The 24076-nt window shown below is 39.1% G+C and overlaps 1 protein-coding gene across 5 annotated transcripts in view; it reads left to right on the top strand.

Moving 5' to 3' along the window:
* The window catches only part of LOC129774960 (laminin subunit alpha-1), a 427736-nt gene that overhangs the window by 178951 nt on the left and 224709 nt on the right, over window positions 1–24076 (top strand). For all 5 annotated transcript variants that reach the window (XM_055779076.1, XM_055779077.1, XM_055779078.1 and 2 more), the window contains one exon: window positions 11693–12319. In XM_055779076.1, the coding sequence (XP_055635051.1) occupies window positions 11693–12319 (627 nt within the window). The remainder of the gene's footprint in view (window positions 1–11692; window positions 12320–24076) is intronic.

Raw genomic sequence — 24076 nt, forward strand, 5'->3', positions numbered from 1 at the left:
AAGAGGAAATATTGCAATGTAGGCCATGCCTGTTTTTACTGAGTTTAAATAACCAGTTCACGATTGCAATCACAGTCTCAATCCTGCTAGCGAGCGAACAACATCTTTTCTTGATGTTGAGAGGGTTTACAGAAGTTTTGCATGATACATAGGAAGGATGAAAGACTGGAAGCCTGGAAGAAAAGGCGAATATCGGTGCAATTTTGTTCGATGGGACCACCGCACAGTAAGACCGTTCTGGAAAAAGACGGTTAAAAATGTTTTCTCGTCTTACCTTACATTTTAGAGCAGCATTTGGACATTTTTCGATGTTCGTTTTCGCAAGCTGCTTATCAAAGGGTCGGATGTCATAAGCAATCTTACAAAAACATCCTGATTGCTGGCCTCTCTGGAAGTTGAATTTCGAAGGTTTAGAATGTGTTTATACGCCTTTCTAGATATGTGTGATTTTTTTTCTTAATTTTAGCAGTGTTCCGCGGTACAAAAACATATATATTTATGAAATTTAGGTTTTTTTTTAGAATTTTGAGACTCAGTACTGGTTTAATTTATATCTAAATATGTTCGTATGTGTTTCTTGATATTTGTGAATTGAACCAGTACTAAGTCTGAAAATTCTAAAACAAATATCAAAATTTTATAAATATAAATATTTTTGTACCGCGTTCGACCTTTTGATAAGCAGCTTGTGGAAACGAACATCGAAAAAGGTCCAATTTGTGTCACCAACTGCAATAAAACTACTGCAAAATAACTCAAATTTGAGCTCTGATAGTGAAATCGAATAAGAAATTGATTTATAAATTAATATAAAACAAATAAACACTAATAGTAGATAAAGTATGAAGAAAACAGAGTAAAATTGAGTGAAACACAAATTTCTGGATTACTCGAGAATTAATCAAGCAAACGAAACCAAATTTGGCATGTGAAGGTTTTAGGATGCAATAAATGATTCTATGTTATACCCTCCACCCCCCTCTCTAAGGGGAGGGGGGGAGGTGTGGGTTTTGGTCTGCCATAAAAATGAAACACAAATTTATAAATTACTACTTTTACTAAAAAGTGATGATGAAACACAAATTTCTGGATTACTCGAGAGTTAATCAAGCAAACGAAACCAAATTTGGTATGTGGAGGTTTTAGGATGCAATAAATATTTCTATGATGGTTAGATACTCCTGTCCTTAGCTGTCATTCAAATGAAACACAAATTTCTGCATAACTCGAATACCAATCAAGCTCAATTTGGGATGTGAGGGTTTTTGGGTATGAGAAATGTTTCTATAATGGTATGACACTTCTCCCTCCTCTGGAATGGAGAGGGGGTCCCATAAAAATATTACACATATTTCAACCAAAAATATTCCAGCCAAATAGTTTTGTTTTGATGAGTTTTGTTAGAAACACTAGGAATTTTATAGTAAAAAGTAAATTCAACGGAGGGTTTAAATGAAACCGTCAAATTATCCAAATTAACATTCTGAAAAACTTTTCTGAAGACACCCAAGCTCTAAAATGTAAGGTAAGACGAGAAAAGATTTTTAACCGGCCCCACTGTGCACCGGGTCGACTTGAGTGGTATTTGGCGAGTGATCTCCTGTATTTTTGCATGACACGCACATCTTGCAACATAGAGATTTTTTAATGATTTTTGTAAGGCTTTAATTTCTCCGAAATTTCTTACAGTTACATCAAAGTAAGAATGTGCAACTAACAGAAACTAGTAGCTTCAAAATGCTGTATATTCTATCTCCAGGCTCTCATTCGACATGAGGTTACACCTTATAAAATTTAGTGAATTTTCCGAATATTACACTATAATAATTTTCCTTGCTGTTCATCGATTGTACTTTCCTCCAGGTCCAAGCGACTTTACACCACAAGCTGCAAGTTACTACTACGAGTTGTCCAACATTTTATATTAAGTATAGACAAGGAAACAAATGCCATATGGCGTAATTTGTTTTTTTTTTGAAAAATTCAGCATTACAGTGTCTTCGTAGCCAAAATGGTTGGGTAATCACTTAGGGGAGGGGTGGTAAAGACGGACACTCCAAGTAAACATTGATTGTTTTCGTGAATTTCCCAAAAATATATAGTTTATCTCTCTTTTTATAATAAAATTTGTCTTTGGGGCAGAAATTTTGAAAAACAATGTGTTCGGCATCTTTGAAAAATAAGATTGAGTCGGGAAAGACGGACACTTGGCGGGAAAATTGGACACTTGCGGTGGAAAAGTTAGATACTAACTGAAAATTCAAGTTTATATACTCGATGAGTTTTGGAGGTCTTCAAATAGCCCTTAAAAATGATCAAACAAAAGGCTAGACTAAAGTCACAAAGACAAATTCGAATTACGTTTTGAAAACCGCTCTTCTGATTCATCTAGTTGCACTTGAAAACGTGTTTAGTGGGCATCTGTTAGAAAAAGATCAAATTGTATTCAAAAGACAATGTTTGTCTTTCCCTTCGGTGAAGTGCCCGTCTCACCCGGAGTAAAAAATGAGAAAACTTCACCGTTGATTCGATAAACTGGAAAAGAAGTGATGGTAAAACAGTAACGAAAAATATCCCAAAAAATTACGCGATGACAATGAGAACCTTATTTTCTGAGGACGAAAATTTACAGCTGCTCTTTGTGGATTAATTTTTTGTTTTTATTTATAATTTCAACAGAAAGCTAACTAAGTGTACACAGTAAGTGTCAAAGGTATTGATACACTGTATTGCAAGTTTTTACAACATAAAAATTTAAAATAAAAATATAATTTATCAATCATACATAGGTGTCCGAATTTGTTCGAATTTTTCGAACGATCGTGATTTCAAAACCCAGGGCCCTGAAATCACCTAATCAAAACCAAAGAAAATGGTCTAACATCGAAAATGCGATAGTAAATAGGTATTTGTAATGGACTGGACTTTTGATTCTTTGAAAACTTGATCAATCGGTACTTTAAAAATACCGTTTATTTTTTCATGCGTTGATTGATTATGAAGTTTCTTCATAGCCAAAACCACTTAAATATCATCATCTTAAGCCAGACGTACAAAATTCTAATAACGCCATGTGTTGGAAAACAGCAAGAACCTATTCAAGGTCCCAATATAAGCCATTGAAAACATGACACGCAAAGATAAAACACAATCAACCAACCGTTTTCGGTTCGACGCCCTGCGAACTGATAAAATCTTCCGAAATAATAATTTTATGACAGATCAATTTCATCCAGCAACTGTATACCAGTAAAAAAAGGAAGCTGCAGTTCAAGCTTTGTTGTTTGCAGGTCGCTGCTTCCGAGTTTAATTAATCCTGATCGTTAGCTGGGGCTTCTTTCTGGGAACGCCACCTGAAATCTACCGGACGGCGGTAAATAAGTGATTAAACATCATGTCTTATCATAAAGGCTCGTTTGTCTCAGATCCGCAGATACGACTAAGGTCTCGCTTACAGAAGCTCTATCGTTCCATCCAACGATAGCCGAATTAGGAGGGCGGCAACCACATCAACAAGCCGAAATAAACGAGATCCAGAGCGAATTGATAATTGATGAGTTTTTTTTCTGGTTTTAATACAATTCGTATGGTTTTTCGATTTTATTTGTAATACGATCTCGCTGAGAGTATTTTCCTTCGTGTGACTTATTTACATCATGTATCGTATCTGAGTACAACATTATGCATCATTAGCTGTAGCTTACAGCAGTGGAACGCACATTTTCCCAACTAAGTTGTAACATGCTCTCGCACAAAACACGCAATGTACCATATGCAAATTATTTTGGACCGATGCCCAACGCGTGACTGCTCCCGGAGAAAGAGATAAAAATCAATCTGAATAGCTTCAACGATTCCCGGTCTGGTAAACAGCTAGACACTACAAGTCGCGATTCCCCAGATAAGCCATCCATTATGCGTCTGATTGAATAAAATTGATGCCTTTTCGCTACCGCAATCTCAAATAGCCCGCGGAATCAAACAAAACCTCTCACCCGTGTGTTTGAATATGCGACTGGATTATTTATAAATATTTTCTTTTCTCGCACGCAATCAATCGGTCGCCTATTTGCGATGGAACACTCGCTGCGAGTCACCCAGATATAGGCGTTTTCTTCACCGCACATCCTGATCAACCCATTCCAAGACTCTATTTGCTCAGTGAGTTGCTGTCGTGTGGTCTCGATCCGCCTTTCGAGCGATTTTCTGAAAAAGTACTCAACAGTGCTACGAAGTAGCCCTTTTGTTATCGGCGTGAACTTGATGATTTCTTAACGCGATTTATCAACAGCTTGAATATGCAACTACTTTTGTGGGTAGCAGCAGCAGCAGCAGCATTGTCATCCCTGGTCGGGAGGTGTGTTTACCGAGATGATATTTGTATTCCATCTGTTGTTCCACCTGAATAGATGGTGTATCACAATGCTTGCGTAGCATAATCCCGCGAAGGGTTTCTTTTTTTTTAATTCAACGCCCCTTTCCATGGTTTGTGGCGATCGGTGGGATCTTCCTGGGATCCGTGTTCATCGGTTCCATTCATACGACTGTGCATTTATTTGGAACCACAAGGCGGGAAGATGAGCATGAGTGTTATTTCTGGAAGTGATTATTGATTTGAATAATATCAGTCATGATCATGTAGGGCTATTGAATAGCTGGGGAAAAAGATTAACCTGGCGTTAGTGTTGATAGAGTGATATAGTGAATATTGGTTTTGGCAGGTGGTTATTAAGCTCAATTACGATTCCTTTTACACACCGTATATTTTGTGACTATTTATTTAGAAAACAAATTGAGTGATATTGTTATTCCAGGAAAAAGTCAACAGGTATTCCATCACGTTGCATCGCTGGATAGGATTTCAGATGCAGTTATGGTTTTCATCCTCTAAGCTGAAATTCTCAAATTTGAATTTCTGTAACCTACCAGAGCTCTCTAAAGATTTGTTTTGTCGACGCCTAATGAAGTTTTAGTGAATATACTAAGAAGTTATTTCACTGTTATTGGAGAAACGGTCAGGATTAGATGTTTTAAGTATTTGGAGAACATCAATAAATTGATTTCATGGAAGTCTTACCATTTTAGAACTGCCTTTGGGAGCGCTAATTGAAAAGAGACTTACAAACTTACTTTACAATCTTACAAAGTGTAATTCAGAATGATTGTAGATGATTTACTGAAGCCTTTTAAAAACAATTTTTTAATACTTTCGCTGAAAAATCATAATTATCATCTTTTATCGGCCAAAAAACATATTACTCTATTACATAGAATGTTAATTTTTTACGTGAAGGTTAATTTTAATTCATAATTTTTACTTCAAAACTGTCTTTATTCTTTAAATCCTTCATCATTCTAATTTCAGGCGCTTCAACTATTTTGAATACTTCAGAATGTTTACGAATTCTGCTTCATAATGGCCAATACTTCCCAAGTGTTTTCAGCTCTGATGCATTTGGCGGGGTTCACCTCTTTCGAGATCATAGTTTTAGAGGCGAATGAACTTCCAAGTTTAAAGCCTCTTAAAAACAAAGAAAGAAAGAAAAGAGATCATATGTTTGGTGTGAAGTGCTTCTGCATTTTTGCACTATATCAATTCTGTATTTGTATAAATATTGTGCACGCCCTGGCTAACCTCAATTTATATTTGCACCGACGGGCAGAGATAAAGCAGTAGAGAAATATTAATCCCTTCGCGTACAACATCGAGTCTCACTCGTGGTGTACTCGCATAACATAGGGCGCTATTGTCACAAAAAAACATACATCGAATGTATTTTTCAGTTTACAGTGCTATTTTGCGTGTCAAAAATTGTGATTTCATTATTTTTCAAACAATTGTTCGAAAAATGTCGGAATAAACGGGATTAATATGGTATGTCACGTTTCTCAACAAAAACTATATAAACCGAGTCATTGTTCACTAACTATTCATAAAGGGTCACTTGACCCGCTGTGGTAGGAATAGGTATACATGAATTATCGGTAGTTTAGTGTTAAATAATAAATACACTAAGGGGTTAAATAGGACGTACTGCTACTGTGAATTTAAGAGTGTGTTGTTTTGAATAATATATACTTCCTCAGACTCCAGACTTTCTCAGTTCATTCGTCTCTAGCTTTAAAAAAAGTCCATTCAAAAACTACAAATTCGGTATCGAAGAGAACCATTTGGAAAGCCTCACTGCAGCTGTAAACTGGTCGCCGGATGACTGTTGAATCATGAATGACTTACTGGTGCCTTTTTTCCGATCGGTCAATTAATTTTCGTGAGTTCGGGCATTGGTTCCGGATTGAAAGTGGCGTCAAAGTGCGTCGCATTTAAGCCGGATGGGAAAATTATATTTTTTCAGCGGTGAGAGTTGTGTTCTTTGGTGGGAAACTGGAGGTGAAAATTTATTCCGCAGCTTATAGGTATTTTGGTTTGGACATTTAGCTATTATTGAAAATGTGAGTTTAATTAAAAACAGAGAACTTTTTTCGAGTGCGCATTTACATTCTGTCAAATATAAACCGAGAATTTGTAATTTTTTAAATCTTCACGCTGAACCTTTTTCATTTCTTTTAAGTTGGTACTACTTTTTTTATATCCCATTTATTTATTTAAGGCTTATTAGCATTTTAGCTGTAACAGAGCCGAATTTTAATCGTGTACATGTCACATGGTTATCATATCTATAATTAGCACATTACACAGTTGCCATTCGCCAGTATTCCTTCTATACCATTACATATGGTACATTCACACAGTAGCCATTTAGGCGTAAGGGTATTCTTTCTGTTCTTCCATTATCCAGTTGGACCACCGGACAGCGGAGACAGTTGTTTGATCATTGTTGAGTTATTTATAGAACAGTAGCCCGATGTGTCTGGCAGAGCAGAGCAGTTGTATGGATGAATCGATCTTATTTCGACCGTGGATCGATCTCCATCGCTGATGATTGTTGCGTGGACGTAGCTATTCTGTAACAACACAAAGATGGTCAATGAGGGCCCTGAGTTTTGAACTCACGATCGATCGCTTACTAAGCGAACGCGCAACCAATGTGGCTACGGAGACCCCCAAGTTGGTACTACTGTCAGTGGTCTTAATGTCAATTTTGAGAACAAGTTAAAAACAAGTTGACTTTTTTTTACTCGGTGATTTTTGATATGGATAATTCTATTGGTTAAAGGTATTGTATGAACATTTTTTGTTGCAAAAAAAATTGTAATGGGTTGTATCTAGGACACGACCGCAGTTTTTGACGTAGAACTACGGAATTATATTATTCAATTCACTTGTTTATCACTACGGATATTATTTTTTAATGCATTGAAATTTTTGTAATAACTTTTCAGCTATTAATTTTTTTTTACATCAGTAGACTCGGAAGAGTCGAGTAGAGTCGAACGTTATCAGCAGTTCTCGTTTATTTGGTTCAACTCTGATCAGACTTTCTCCTTCCTACTCAGATATCGATCACAAACTATGAAGCCTTTTGCCCCTATATAAGACTTCAAATGTGATCGAACCCCACAACACGCAACAGCAAGGTTACCCTGCTGGAATTTCATACTTCATACTTCCATGAAATATTCGTTTATCGAACTAAATGCAGTGTATATCTATATTTCAAAATTTTGGATACTCTTCCATATCCGCACTAGCACAAAACATTCTCGTATGCTGCTTTTCATTGTCGTAGCACACCTCGATACAGAGGGCTTCCTCCCCTTGTATCGAGCTGTGTGTATGTGTATGAAATCAGCATTAGGCATGAATGATATCCGCTCGTTGTGTTATGCTAGCTCGCTCGCATCTGTGTTTTCATTTTATTCTATTTTTGGTTTCCGCCTCTAACCCTGAGAAGGGCCCTTGTGGAAAGAAATTCTATTCCTGGCTTATTTAAACAAAACATGTTGAAAACGGGCAGAAACGAATGTATCAGTTGCTCGTTATTGACAGCTCTGTTCGGGAATGCACACAAATCGGCAGAACAAATGTATGGGAAAATGAGCATGCTTCCAGTTTTCAATAATTATAACTGTTTAGGTATAAGTGGATTGTACTGTATAGTATATCAAACAAATTTTAGAGAATTTTCGATTCCATTGGTGTGCAAGTATCAGAATTTGTTTGCTGTGAAAATAGTTATTAACGTTAACTTTATTTCACAAAAACGTGACCTGTTTTCTGATTTGGTACCCTTCCTGAAAGACGTAGTTCTACGTCAAAAAAATTCTTGAGCCGAAACGTTGGAACGTTTCGTTGAAAAGATTTGCCACGTGAAGGATGACCATCAACCTCTTCAACTGATGAATAAAAGAATGGTTCTCGGAAATAATCATTTAAGTTTGAGAGAGAGAGCCCATGAATTAAATATCTCTCACGAGACCGTTTGTCATATTTTGGTTGATGTTTCGGGCATGTGAAAAATCGCAGAACAACTAGTGCCATAAGAGCTCAATTTTTATGGCTGAAGACACACCTGCACGAAATTACCGCTTCGTGGGATCCGTTTTCACAGCTTTGCATAAAAACGAATTCTCTGCGTCAACTGAAGGCAATTTTTGAATACAAAAAGTGCTTCAATGACTGGATTGTTCGTTGAAAAAAGTGTATTGCTTCAGAAGGGGGCTATTTTGAAGGCGATAATACAGGATAACTTCGATATAACGTACATTTTACTTTCATAATTGTACGTTGTATCGAATTGTATATATTGGTGTTTGAATAAGGTTAATGAATAAATTCAACTAGAAGACGAAGCCAACCTTTCTCATGATGTCTCCCTTCGTACCGTTCATTAAAAATTGATTCATTTAGAATCTGGAACCACAAAACAGTTGTACTTCGGAATTGGTTAAAAGTACAAATCAAGCTTTAGCATCAAAATACAGATAATTTATTGTCCTTTCGGAAAAACAATATTCAAAAAATATTTTTTTGGACTTTGAAAATGTGTACGTTATATCGAGGTAAAATGTACGTTATATCGAGTGACGTTAGATCGAGGATACGTTATATCGAAGTTTCCCTGTATAAATTTAGATGATAAATAAAGCATTTTCTTTAAAAACACAGATTCTTGATTTATATTAAACAGAATTCCATGAGGTTTTTTCCGTGTGCGCTCTATTCCATGTGCACAATTTTCCATGCTTCCATTGCCCTTATTATCTTTGCGATTTTTACCGGCAATCGCTGAAAACACCTCCTTTTTTATTGAAAAATCTGAATTCAGACATCACTAATTATGGCTGATCTTTGATGAATTTACCTGCAGATTTGACGCTATCTGAAGTATTTTTGAACTTAATTATTACGGTGAAGTCTCTAATGAGTAAATAAAAAAGCAAAACAAAACTTTTTAAGTTAAACGGTTTAATGTGCTAAAAGCTAGAAAATAATAAGGCAAGTAGCAATTGGTAGTTATCACATCCCTTCCTTTATTAATCTAGGGCAATGATGAGACTAATAAAAAATCGTGGGCATATGATGAAACAACTAAATGTAGATAATAGAAATCCGATGTGCCCCACGATTTTATTTTAGTCCCATCATTGCCCTAGATTAATGAAGGAAGGGAGGTGATAACTACCAACTGCTACTCGCCTTATTATTTTCTAGCTTTTAGTTCATTAAACCGTTTAACTTGAAAAGTTTTTTTTAACTTTTTTTATTTTCTAGTTTTTAGTACATTATTTGTATGATTAGTATACTTCTCTACAATAAAACCATTCGAACTTTTATTTATTTTTATTTCTCACCTAATTTTCTTCGGAAAATTTTGATGATGTACTGTATTCTATTAGTCAAATCATTTCATTCGATACCGATATTGAAGGGATTGCAAAAAAATACATACACCTTTTTGAATTTATGTTGTTTATAATGTAGTGTGTTCTCCAAGTCAAGTCATTTAGCCATTTTTTACCGGCGGCCAAATTGGATTTTTCAAGATAGTGGAATACACAGTATTATAATGACAGCAGAGATAAAGGGTTGTTCCAAATTTCAGATCAATAAGTCAAAAGGAACGGGGCAAATTTTCATTAATGTGGGACAACTCTACAGACATACAAACACGTCAAGTTGAACGAAACCTTTTAAAAAAGTAATTGGCTATTTTGTTACAGCGACCATCTTGGATTTGAATTTTCCTAAATAGCTGTGATCTACCGGTCATGCCCCTTCACTTGATACCCAATCCGCCATTTTGTGGTAGCAGCCATTTTGGATTTGAATTTTTCATAAATAATTGTGTTCGACTAGTCAAGCACTTTCATTTGATATCCGTATTAATAGGGTTTTGAGAAATTGTGTAATCCGCCATTTTGTGGTGGCGGCCATTTTGGATTTGCATTCCTCATGAATAACAGTGTTCTACTAGTCAGTTCCTTTTATTTGATACCCATATTGATGGGGTTTTGAGAAAATATGTAATTCGCCATTTTGTAGCGGCCGCAATCTTGGATTTTTGAAATCATGAAATATACAGTTTTATAATGACTACACAGATAAAGGTGTGTTGAATTTCAGATCAATCGGTCAACAGGAAGGGGTTCAAATTTCTATTAATGAGGTGAGGTGCTACGGACAAACATGTTACAAACATACAAATTACAGGGCAAGCTAAATAAAACCATTTAAAAATAGAAATACGTCCGTTTTTGCACTGATCGCATTGTCAATTATGAAACAATATATCGTTTTTGGTACGTCTGTTGTTGAACAAATTTTGATAGTTCATCGGTGCCACCTTCTAATTTTACCTCTAACTTTCGAATTGAAAATTATGAATGAAAATGTATTTCTCCATATTGGATATATGTTCTATCCGATAAAGTAACAATTTGTCATCCAAATTTTAACAATTTGGAGCTGGTTTTTGGCCTGCTTATCTGATAGAATGTCATTTTCGAGTATAGCCACCAGACGCAGACAGCGCACATTTGTCATAGCAGATACAAGACACCGCTAGAATGTGCTATTTCCAAGCGATTCTGTTTACACCGAAACGCATGTTGAATTATATCTTCATGCATTAGCTTCAAAACTTATCAATTATCACAGAAACATGAAATATGTAAGAATACGAAGATAACGAATATAAATTCGTTATAAAATGCTCAAAATTGTCACTAAGAGTAGCCCAATTGCTCAACCGTAACACAACAACGGCCTTGTTTTCCGAGTCAACGAAACTCCTATTCACTATCCTAGTAAACAATCCGCAACCTCCAACAACGCTGATCGTCAAAGTGTCAGCTCAAATTAAAATATGTTGCCGATTGGCGCACGAGATTCGCGTTAGATATATATGCACACGCTTTTCCGAAGCCCCATAAATGGACAACGACCGCGTCTAACAGCGGGCCCAAACTTAGCGCGACTCGATCGAACCCAGGCTGGACAAATGGCGGGAGAAAAAAAAAAACAGTGACTAAAACCGCACAAATTGTAATTGCATAAACCATGGTTTGGACTTCTGGTCAACATGTTCAGTGCATTCCCCGACTGACTCGATACATGCTTATTCTCTGCCAATTCGGATGCCAACAGAAAATTGTCACGAACTGGTCCAAACCATCGTCGTCGCAGTCGTGGTCCAACAACAGAATAATAAAATTTCATTACCCCAATTGGATTCGTATGGATCGTTTAGCTAATTCTATCCGTTGTTCTTTATTCGACTTTCATTCGCAGGTCTACCAGGTTGTGTTTTTCACGATGCGTGCCGCAATCTCCCAGCTGCCGGCGGCGTGGGCTTTGGAGAAGTCCACCGATGGCAAAACATACACCGCCTGGCAATACTTCGCGGCAAGCGACGCCGAATGCCGGGAAAGGTTCGGCCTGTCGGCTCACAGTGCGAATTATATCTACAAAAACGACTCCGAAGTGATTTGTTCCACCCAGTTCTCCTCGGGGGAAGCGCTGGAAAATGGCGAAATTAATTTGTCCCTCATCACGGGACGACCGAGCGAGAAGACAACCTCCCAAGAGCTGCTCAACTTTATGCTGGCGCGCTACGTTCGGATACGCCTGGTGCGTATGCACCCGGCGGTACTTCCCGACGAGAGTGTTGTGGACGCGCAGGCGCTGGCGAAGCGAAGCTTTTACACCATCCGCTCGCTTCGGATCGGTGGGCGGTGTTTCTGCTCCGGCCATGCTGGAAAGTGTAAAGCGAATGATACCGACGCGGGAAACCTACCGCGGTGTGAGTGCATGCATAACACCTGTGGGGCGCACTGCGATCGATGCTGCCCGCTGTACAACCAACGTCCGTACCGCGTGGGGACGCCTCTGAGTGCCAACAAGTGTGAAAAGTGTGAGGTGAGTAACGGATCGTTTAAATTTATACCTGGTCCTGAATGCTTTTGAGCACCTGCTGGGCTATATGTGCTCAAAAGCTGTTGCCTAGATCTAGGCATGAGTAACTTCCGACGCGGCTAGCTAGAATAAATTATTCATGTCTTCGCAGAAGTTATTGTTATAGGGGAAGACGGGGTAAGACGACCACCCTAAGCATAGAGTACAATTAAACACAATACACAATACATACAATACTCCCCTGTTGTCCACGTGGACATTCTTCCATATATTTTAATTGAAAAAATGGAAATAATTGCATCACGCTCTTCCTACCAATATATCTTAGAGTTTGAAAATATGTGAAATCGTTGGCTGCAGGAAAAGCTCGGTTATGGCAACTGTATGAAATAGTGGGTTGAAGTTACTATAACAAAAATTCATTCTTTTTCATCGCATTTGTTCTAATACGTATGGAAACCTATTTAATCATTTATGTAATTATCCCACTATAATAACTGGTACTAAGCCTAAAATACTACTCCATCAAAATCGATTTTCGGGAAAATTCGAGAGAACCAACGACAAATACATATCTGCTTTTCTAAAGGTGTTTCCAAAGCAAAAACGAAAACACTATTGATTCCATCCGACATTTGCACCCTAAATAATCCTACTGAAATTAGAAAGATTTCTTCGATGACTTCAATGTACTGTAAACACTGCACAATCAAGAAAAAAAAAAGAATCACAGCGGAATCAATAATCTATAATCAAACGACGCATAAAATAATATCTGAAGAAATGTAATTCGCCTGCAGAAAATCTTCGAAAAACGAGTGTCTATGGAAAAGAATTTGTCTGAAGACTTCTGAAATTATTTAGTACAATTGAAAACTGTTTTGATTGAAGCTAATCGAGGTACTATTCAAAAAAATGTGTAGAAAGCATTCGAATAAAAACAGGAAGTGGGTTATATCTATGGTATAACCGCAAGGGTGACGTAGGACTATCGTTGATTTAGAGATCATTTGTTTGAAGTTGAATCTAAATCCATTCTGAATGAATGTGTAAATGAATATTTGGGGGACTTCGAAAACGAGAGCGTTACGTTGGAGGCACAAGGTTCTTCACAAGGATAATCTTCAGAAGATTTCCTGCTAACTTCACTTGATTGAAAACTCACAAAACCAATTGTATTTGGTCGCAGCATCATATGAATAGAAAACATTAAAATAAACTCTTTCGCTTGAATGTAATTCTCAATTCCAAGGGGAACTGGCAGATTATTTTTCAGCAACGATCATTTCTTTCCAGGTTTCTTCTCGATAACCAGCAAACGAAAAGAGTTGCGCGCGTGCATGTGTGTGTGTGGCGGCTGCTTCGATGTCTTCCCGGGGAACCGTTTTTCGATGCTGATACTCTCCTGGTCACCTTCTCTTCTCCTTCTGATCGATCGGCTTTTCTGCGCTCCCTCACAGTTAAAACAAACTGATTGCGTTTCAGGTCAGGTCAGGCCAGGTAATGAATCCTTCGATCCCTCGATCCTTCGCCGTTCAGCTCGTTCAGCTCGTCCAGCTAGTTCAGCTCGTTCAGTAACGATGTTGTCTTGTCGATGTCCTCACGGAAAATGAATGCGTTTCATGATGATGATGTTGGATTAAAGAGGCTTTAAACTTTTCAGTTCATTCGCCTCTAATCGAATGCGTTTCACCACCAGAATATCGTTTCACCACCAGAATATCGTTTCACCACCAGAATATCGTTTCACCACCAGAATAAATGCTTTTTGTGCGCGATTGAATCGAGAGAAGGTATGGTTTACGATAGCAATTTGGAAGGCAAACTAGAGGGGAATGAACTCTCTGAGTTTGAAACTTTCGGAGACTGAGCAATAATCGATTGAAAATTATATAATTTTCGCGAAACGAAACATTTTCCGTTGCATACGCATACAATATTGGATACGAAAATATCCTACTGATGGGGAAGAATAACCTTCAGAAGCTTTCCTGCTAATTACACTTGGTTGAAAAATTACAAAATCAAATGTATTTGGTCGCTGTGTTATATGGTTAGAAAACATTAAAATAAACTCTTTCACATGAATGTAGTTTTTTAATTCCCAGGGGAACTGGCAGATTATTTTTCAGCAACGATTAGATTTTTCCAGATTTTCCTCGATACTTGAAGCCCACCGGTGGTTAATGATAACTCGATAACCACCTGTTAATAGCACTTGATTAAACAATATTTGGTCACAGTGTTACATGAATAGAAAACATTAAAGTAAACTCTTTCGCATGAATGTATTTTTCAATTCCTACGGGAACTGGCAGATTATTTTTCAGCAACGATTAGATTTTTCCATTCCATTCCTTCTTTAAGCGTGATTCATTCTGCTTCGGATCAACGGAACAGTATGATAATCATTTCATACAAAAGATAAAATGTCCAAGAGTTATATCATTGCTATTTATTGACTCGAAAAATTGTTTCAATAGCTTAATGATAGCTTCGAAAACAGGTTATTGAAATCATACGTATCCGTATGTAGCGCGCCCACTTGGAAGCCCATTAATCCTATTGGAATGTGAGATGGGGAAGCTCATACTCACGTCTATGCATTATGCTGTACTCTTCCAATTAATTTCGTTTTTGCAGGCCGAACTGAAAAATTTTCAGTTGAGTTAACTGTACTGTAAAAGAAGTAATGCTTTTGAATCCGGACACTGCATTACATTCAAAATCATACCACAGCCATAACATTTTTTTTCATGTTCAATTTATGCGATTAATAGTTACTAATATAGTTACTGATAGTTACTTGATACTTACTAATCAATCGTATTAATTCAGCATGCACGAAATGTTGTGTCTGCGGTATGATATTGAATGTAACACAAAGTGTCCGGATTCAAATACATTACTGTATAATTACTTCGATGTTATTCTTTTCTCTCTCAGGCTAAGCTAAGAATATAATAAAGAGGGTGGGGTTTACATTCAAGTCTGTTATGGTATATAATATCACGCTTCCTTTGCTTTCGTTCATTTCTTACTCTACTCTCGCACCGTGAGGACTTGTTTGTTTGGGACCAAGAAGACAGCTCGTTAGTCTTTCGGTGGTAAGGCACCATGAAAGCAGCTCGGATAAGCGCACCAGCCGCAGAAAGCGTGAAGAAGCCACATCGCTATCGACCGGGAACTTTAAGTGAAATTCGTCGCTTTCAGAGGTCGAACAAACTGCTGATCCGCAAGCTACCTTTGCAGCGTTTGGTTTGTGGAATTGCCCGGAACTTCAAAACCGACTTGCTCGTCAAACTTCGCGGTTATGGTACTGCAGGAGGCCTATTCGAAGATACCAATTTGTGTGCTATCCACGCAAAGCGCGTCACATTATGCCCAAGGATGTCCTTGGCCCATCGTATCCGAGGAGAGCGTGCTATTAGCTTAGCATATAATCAGCAGCCCTTTTCAGGGCTCCTAATTTGATGTATTAGAGTTCAGGAAAGTTTTTTGCGGGCCGAACTGAAGGGAGCATTTAGCGAAAATCGTGTTGTCGATGACAATTCGATACCGATAGGTGCCATGGATATGGATTTTGATAGTGAAGAATATGAAATACATGACATGATGCAGTGAATATTTCCCCATATCGAAGAAATCACTTTGATGAAACTGCATTATAAAGTTATTTGTGTACTAATGGCGCAATCTATAGTCGATTCTAATTTGCGCTGGGTATTTCCTCGGAGGATTCGATTCCTCCTTTGAGCGTTATTAATCTGTTTCCGGCAAAAGGAAGTACTATGATAATCACATTATTCGGAAGATAAAATGAAGATGTTTTCTGCTAATTTCCTTCAACCTTCAAACATCTCTTTCTCCCGTTTGTCGTTTTTGCGTTCGCTAATCCTTTCTCACAACACCCATTTCTCGTTTGAGAAACTGTTGAGTAAACATCGTTTGCCAGTGCGCGTAGAGCGGGAATTCCTAAAGATTCATTGCACCTCTAATAAATTGCCGAAAGACGTGGTCTTACGTTGATCGCAATTGATTGAAAAATCCAAAACGAAATGTATTTGGTCGCAGCAATATATGAGTAGGATGCAAATAATCGCTCGAAAATGACATGATTTTCGCGATGTGTAACATTTTCCGTTTTTCATGTTATGCATCCAATATTGGATACGAAAATTATCTACTGATGGGGAAAAATAATATTCAGAAACTTTCCTGTCAATTGCGATTGATTGAAAAATCACAAAACCAAATGTATTTGGTTGCAGTGTTGTATGAATAGAAAACATTAAAATAAACTCTTTCGCATGAATGTATTTTTCAATTCCCAGGGGAACTGGTACGCGGAACGCGGAACGAGGGTTCCGCGCGTGTATGTATGTGTGGCGGCTGCTCCGATGTTTCAAGCGGAACCGTGGCATCACTCTCCTTCTGGTGGATTCCCTTCTGGCCTAAGGTGCACAAACAGGCTCTTGGTGACACCGTTCATCAGCGCTTTCATGATAAACGAAGAGCTTCACAACAACAGCGACAACATGCTCCAATCGCTGTTCAATTATAACTGAGTGGGTTTACGAGCGGCGCTCGCTTATATACCGATTGGTGATTTCAATAGCCTGTTTTGAAACCAATTTTAAGGCTATTGAAACAAGTTTTTAGATGAAAAAGTAACAAGTATATAACGCGTAGACATTTTATCTTTCGAATGAAGTGTTTATCATACCATTTCGTTCAGTTGTTTAAGAGCTATTAACGCTCAAAATCTCGGTGTCCGGCGTAACGCTTTCGTTTTCGAAACTTTGATTTTACACCCCGGTATAGAAATGAAAGACGTAGTCCTACGTCAAAAACAACCAATGGGTTTAGGCATACTTCTTTACTGAACTTTGGATGCTAGATGCTAGTTAAGATATTGAAACGATAATTAGAACAAAGAAAACAATATTTGGAATGCCTAAAATGCTCCAATTTGAAGAAAATATTTTCAATGCGGCTAATTCCATGAAACGTAGAATTGTCAAGATCAATTCCAAATATAGAGCAGGAAGACTTATTGCTTGTGATTTCAACCATGCCATTGATCGTTTTGATAAGAGTTTCCTCTTGGTCGAGGTACAGAATATGTAGTCCAACCCCGGATTCAAAACCTCCTTGTAAAAAAAAAACAAATGTCATAAAAACATATGCTGATAAACGGCAATCTCACTTGTAGCACCCCAATCTTTCTTTCGGTAGGACAAAGTGATTCCTCACACATTAAGGACCGCACGTTTTGGGGCAAACTTGAACACTTCATTTGTTCGGATTCTTCGTTTCCTTCGATGTGGATTTTTTTTTTAAATAAAAAAAAAAGTTTATTTATTAGCAGGATTTACATCACAGATTTTTTTACATGATTAGTTATTTAAACTCAAATAGAATTCCAGTTCGTTGACATCAATTTCATGATTATTATGAATATAATTTGTGTATTTGATAAAAAGCGTTAAAATCTCATTTTTTTGTTCTGGTGCTACGTTGCCTAGTATCGGCCGCATGAGTTCATCAAACGTTAGTCTCTGCCACCCGTTAAGTGCTGTTGTGAGCTTTTGTTGCATGCGCCTCCATGCTCCCATTACTCTGGGACACTCAGAAAATTTATGCTTTATCGTCTCGATTTGCGTCCGGCAGTGCTGACAATATGGGTCGTTAGCTCTCCCGATGATGTTCATTAATCTTCGATTTTCTGTTTTCTCATTCACTAGAAGATAAAGGTGACTACGCTGGCTCGACGTTAGACTTTTTGTAGAGATATTTCTCCAGATTCGTTTCCAATTTAAACCCGGTTGGTTTCGTTCAACTCTTGGCCGCTCAGTCTGTTCCAAATAATAATCGTGTATTTGATCGCTTGTGGGATTTTGTGTTATATGGTGCGGCAACAAAGGTATTTGTTGATACAGAATTTTCAGACACGGAAATTCGACAGAAGGAGTGTGATTCAGAAGCAGAGAGGATTGGTAAAATGGAATAGAATCCATCTCTTTCAGGTGACGATTAATAAGTAGCGCTTTGCTTTTTATCGCCGGTAGTTGCAGCTCAAGTCCGCCTTGCTCCCTCTTCCGCGCAAGTTGCTGCATTGGAATCCGTGCTGGTAAGCCACGAAACAGGAATCTTCCCATCATCGCAGTCAGTTTAGCAGTGTGTATGTTTTGTGGTGGTATTATGGATGCAACGTACCACGCTTTCGATGTAATAAATGTATTCAACAGTATTACCTTCTGTTGCAGGTTCAAAGATCGCATACTATGCAACCACATAATTTGCGCGATTCTGGACAATAATTTGTCCCAGTTAAGCTTTGCCATCGAACGCACTGAGTTGGTAAAGATAATACCCAGTACCTTCACATTTTCCACCGTCTGCAGCCCTGGTATCGTCATTGGCTCTCCATTAATAAACCCGACGTCGATAGCCACAGTTTTTTGCCGGTTAAGTTTTGCCCCGGCCACAAGCTCGAATTCGCCGAACACCCCAAAAATACGATCGATTGTTGTTGTTGATGTTATAATCGCCGTAATATCATCGGCGTACGCAACGCAAATATCTCCACCACATATGCACTCCAACCGTGTAAGTAATGGATGTAGGTAAATCACGAACAGGAGCATCGACAACGGATCTCCCTGTCGAACAGACCGTTCTATCCGAATCGATTGTGACAGGCGCCCATTCAATAGTAGCCGTGACGAAGAGGAATCTTCTACCCTAGAGATCCAGCTGACGAAGCTCGGATTAATCCCCAGAGAAAGTAGGGTTCGATGCAAGAACTCGTGAGAGACCCGATCGAAAGCATGGTCCAAGTCGAAAGAGATCATCTTTCCCTTCTGTTTATTCGCAATCAAGTGGGCCATCCGATCTTTCAACGAGAGAGAAGCTTCAAAAATTGACCGATCGGCGTTTGCACATTTCTGCGCATCACTCAGCACATGGTGAGTTCGGATTAACATCTCTAGACGGAATTTCATTACTCTACTCAGAATTCGGTAGTCTACGTTGAGAAGGCTAATTGGTCGGTACGCTCGTGCTGTACCATCGCCACTTCTCTTTTTCACCAGCACGATAATGCCATCGGTGAACCCTACGAGGAGTTCTTCTGTTCTCGCTTCATTGATTATGCAATAAAGTTCTCTGTATATGACGTCAAACGTTCGTTGGTAGAACTCTATCGGCAGCCCATCGGCACCCGGCGATTTACGCTTCTGCGAGGTTCGGATGGCGTGTTCGATCTCACTGATTGTGATCTCGTCCATCATTGCTGCATTAGTCTCATCGTTCTCGGTTACTACTCTCTCGCACTCGAAATTTTCTTCTGGAGCTTGCCTCGCCTCTCCCATCGCATACAGGTCCGCCAGATACTGAACCATATGTCGTTCGATTTCGTCGGATCCTCGGATGTGTTCTCCTCGCTCATTCTGCAGCTCTGTTACAACTGACCTTTTCCGTCGTCTATCACCTAGTTGGAAAGTGGACAGATTTTGCCCCGCTACGAGCGTCTCGTTGATACGAATAAAATTTTGCGCGAACTTCCGCTGCAGCGATAGCATTTGTGCTTTAACGCGATTGATTGTCACCAGCATCGCGGGATTTTGATAGTATCCATCATAAGCCGTTCGTAATTGTGCATAGAGTCTTTGATATTCGGCGTTGAAAATACTAAATATTTCCCTCGACTTCCACCGAAAAAAAGATTTAATTTTTGGTTTTGCGAATAATAACCACCATGTTATCCAGTTGGGAAAGTTTCTCCGTTGTCGGGTCCAAAATTGCCACCGGATTTGAAATTCTCGTATATTTTCATTAGTGAGAAGATGGGGGCGCATGGACCAGAACCCGCGTCTTTGTTCGCGCCCGAAATTAGGAAGACAAATTCGTGCTGTTAGCGCTTTATGGTCTGTGAAAGAACATACGTTTGTTGCGGCGTTGCGAATATGCTCGCATAGCCCTGTGCTCACATATATCCGGTCGAGCCTGGATGCCGCATTGTGTGTAATGTAGGTAGATGCTTGGGTCCTGGGTACAGCTTCACCCACAAGTCATGAAGCTGCAGTTGCTGTATGGTGGCTTGCAGTGCCGGACTCGAATTAACACTCGTTGAGTCGCTGGTACGCAGTACACAGTTAAAGTCCCCAGCGAGAATAACGTGTGGTGTGGTGTGACGGAGATAGAATGCAAGTGTGTCGTTGAAAAAACGATCTCTCTCGGCACGTAAAGCTGTACCCGAAGGTGCGTAGACATTGCAGAGAGTTGTGTTCTGTACTCGGAGGGCGATGAGACGGCCATCCAGGCTCTTTTCGACGTCCGAGAATGGGATATGATCCTTTAGCGCTATTGCCGTGCCACGTCTTGCGTGATCTACGTTGCAGACGACGTTAAAATTCGGGAGGGACAGTTGCTCATTTTCTACCTCCTGAAGGAACACGATATCAACTTCCAGCGTTCGTACAAAAGTCCGAAGAGCGGCTATCTTCGTTGCGTTCGTTATCGTGTTTATATTGATAGAGGCAATATTATAAGTTGAGAATTCAGCCATTAGGACAGTGACTTATCTCCTTCGCGCTTGTCGTCTGCATCCTCCACTCGATGCTTCTTGCCTGGTGGGCGATCGCGTAGCTGTCTCTTAGAACGAGTTGAGCCCACCGAGGAATCCGTATCGTTCCCATCGGACTTGCTGCTGGCAGTTTTGCGAACCACTTCACTGTTAGCAGGGGGTATTTGACCTGCTGTATCGGTCAACGACCCACAGCCCGATGTTTTGGTCGAACCCGAGGTGGAGTTTTGTTCCGTGCGATTCGGTGGTGGTAACCGATGGTGTTGAGAATTGTTTTTCGGAGGCAGCATGCTTGCCGACTGAGAAGAGTTCGAGATTGTTTTTTCCGCTCTGGGAGCGAGTTGAGTTGGGTTTTTGTTTGCGGGGTTCGCTTTTTTTGCGGTATCGGTGCTGTACCCATCTGCTTTGCAGCATCGGCGTAGGACTTCTGCACGAGTAGCTTTTTGTTTTGGACACAAGTAACTCCGATGTGGATATATTCTCGGCAGTGCCGACAAGTTTGTCGTTGTCCAAAGTACGACACCTGCGTCATCTCGCCGTCGATGGTAATCCACGACTCAATGTTTTGTTTAATGACCATTTTGACTATCTTGATACCGGTCGGCGTGCCGGCAAAGAAAACATCGGCCCCGTTTAGCTGCTCCCGAATAGAGATAACGTCACCATATCTTGAGAGAAGCTCGGCGATTTTTTTGTCCGATACGTCCTCGGATAAGTCGTAGAGCTTCACTTCCACAGCTCCCTCTTCTAGCGTGATCCTCAAGGGGTATTTTTTTCCGTCGACTTCGATCTCGTGTTTGTTGTCATGTTCTTCGCAAATTTTTTGCGCTAACGCTAGGTCGGTGACTTTGACAAAAGTAACACCGAGGGTTCTGCTGTTCTGGATACGAAGCACATCACACTGCTTCACACCCAGAATGGTCGCACAAAAGTTGTGGATTTTTCCATTTTCCAGCTTCTTCGGCACATTCGAAAAATCAATTCGAAACGTGTTTTCTCGGCGGCCCATCGCGAAGTCGTTTGGACGCGCAGCGACACGGAGCGGCTCGGCGATGAGCAGGATTCGTAGATAACAAAGATACTTGTGTTGTGAGAGATCGGATCCCTTCTTAAGAATAAGATGAAATGTAAATACATATTAGATATAAGATAGGTTTAAGAATTGAGTGTGATGAGTGTGATTGAGAGTGTGATTGAGAGTGTGAGTGTGATCATTGTCAACATATCCTCATATCCCTTCCTTTTCCTGAAGAAATATGTCACCCTTCTAAACTCGAGTTGACCGCGAGTAATCGGTTTCCTATATTATTAACATTAGAATTAAGGAAAAATGTATATATACTAGTAACAATACAGTAAGGAGTTCGGCTCCTTTAAACCTATGTAACTGAGCCTGTAAAAATAAACGATTTAAATATATATAAAGATACTTGTATTATTAGCTCGTGTTTGACTTCCACAGAACGATGACAAAAACGCGTCTGTTCGGCACGGAAGTTGTACGCTCACTGATGTGGATGAGACGAAGGCGAGCCATCGGTAGGCCTCATTAGATTCTTAGCAAACCAAGGATTTAACTTTCAAGTGTAGAAAACGCGGGTTATTTCGTGATCCATCCGTAACAGACGGAACACGAAACACTAGAAATCTCGTGAGCGTTACGCAATGTGTTAAAAAGCTGCTCTCCGGTGATGAGCATACCTAACTCAGCTGTATCAAAGATAATGTCGCCAAATTCGGGAAGTTCGGGAACGAGAGTACTGTCCATCAGAAAAGGTGGACTAAATCTGCTTATTTCAATACAAAAGTGCCGAACTCTGTTTTGAGCAGGTATTATAGAGATTTGGATAGCACTCGTTTCGCTAAGTCCTTCATTTCATCAAGTTATCAACATGAGATGTTGCGGATAAAAATGTATCAGCAGTTCGCCATGTTAAATTTACTCTCGTGAACACCTGGACCTAGAACACAGAGTTCTGTTTATGCTTAAATATGACGTAGCTTAGAGGTTGAAAACGATGATCCTCCACTACCAATGGGAGCTTGATCGCTAACCGTTTATGTTCGATGATATGGAAAAATATTCGACATGACCATTCTATGGATAAATATGGAGAACTCAAAATGGGCGGAAAGTTTCAACACTCTTGAAAATGCGGAACAGATTTTATTTATTTTTGAAAACAAATCTGAATGTACTTTTAAAAAATATTTGTTTAACGCGTCCCCCCACCCCCCTCACCGTGGACAAGCGTGGACATTTTCGTATCCCAATATTTTCGTATTTAATATTTTGCATAGGGTATATTATCGTGCAAATCAACATTTCGTAGCAAGTTCCGAATGAAAAATCGAGATAACTATTTTTATTGGCACCATAAACCATACTTTTCGTTTCGCATGCCGAAAAAAAAGTCCCAGAGTGCCGATTTTTGACAAAAAAAAATTTCGAGATGACCCTAGATCTCGACGTTTCATGCCATTTTAAGACATTTGGCATCAAAACAAATCGAAATCGCCGATCACCCCCCTTGGGTGATTTTCGATTTTCAAAAAACTCAAACTTTGACCGCTTTGCGCCACTCTCCCTTAAGGGGGTATTCTAGTCTAGAAATCTGAAAAAATCGAAATTTTTTTTTACCATATTTCTGTAGTTTAGGCATTCAAGAATATACTCTAGAAAGGACTTATCGAAAATCCTATTATTTACCTAGTTAGAGCCATCTTAGTGATGTGGTATCTAACCTGTTACGGCCATCACAATGAACTTCAAACGCGTTTCTCTCGGAACTAGTTTTTTTTTCTAACTGGCGTACACGATATCTCAAGTTCTACTGAACCGATTTATGTCAAATTTATATGAAAATAATCTGCATACATCTCTCTATCGCATGAACCAATAAAAAATTATAACTTTTTAATTTTACTATTTTTAAAAAATCGGTAAACGCAAAAAAAAACGTTTTAAACAGCATTTTTGTTTTCAAACGGCCGCCATTTTGTTAAAACCCATGTTTTTGACTTGTCCGAGGTTCATGCCATAGCAACATCTTTACTGATTCAGAATCTGTTCGATTTTTTTGTTTCAGATAACCAGAAGGACTGGAATCGTGTACGCCATGGCACAACTTTTTTTTGAACACCCTCACTTCACCAGCATGTAACTATTC

Source organism: Toxorhynchites rutilus, chromosome 3 (genome assembly GCF_029784135.1).
Source record: "Toxorhynchites rutilus septentrionalis strain SRP chromosome 3, ASM2978413v1, whole genome shotgun sequence".
In the NCBI taxonomy this organism is placed as follows: Eukaryota; Metazoa; Arthropoda; class Insecta; order Diptera; family Culicidae; genus Toxorhynchites; species Toxorhynchites rutilus.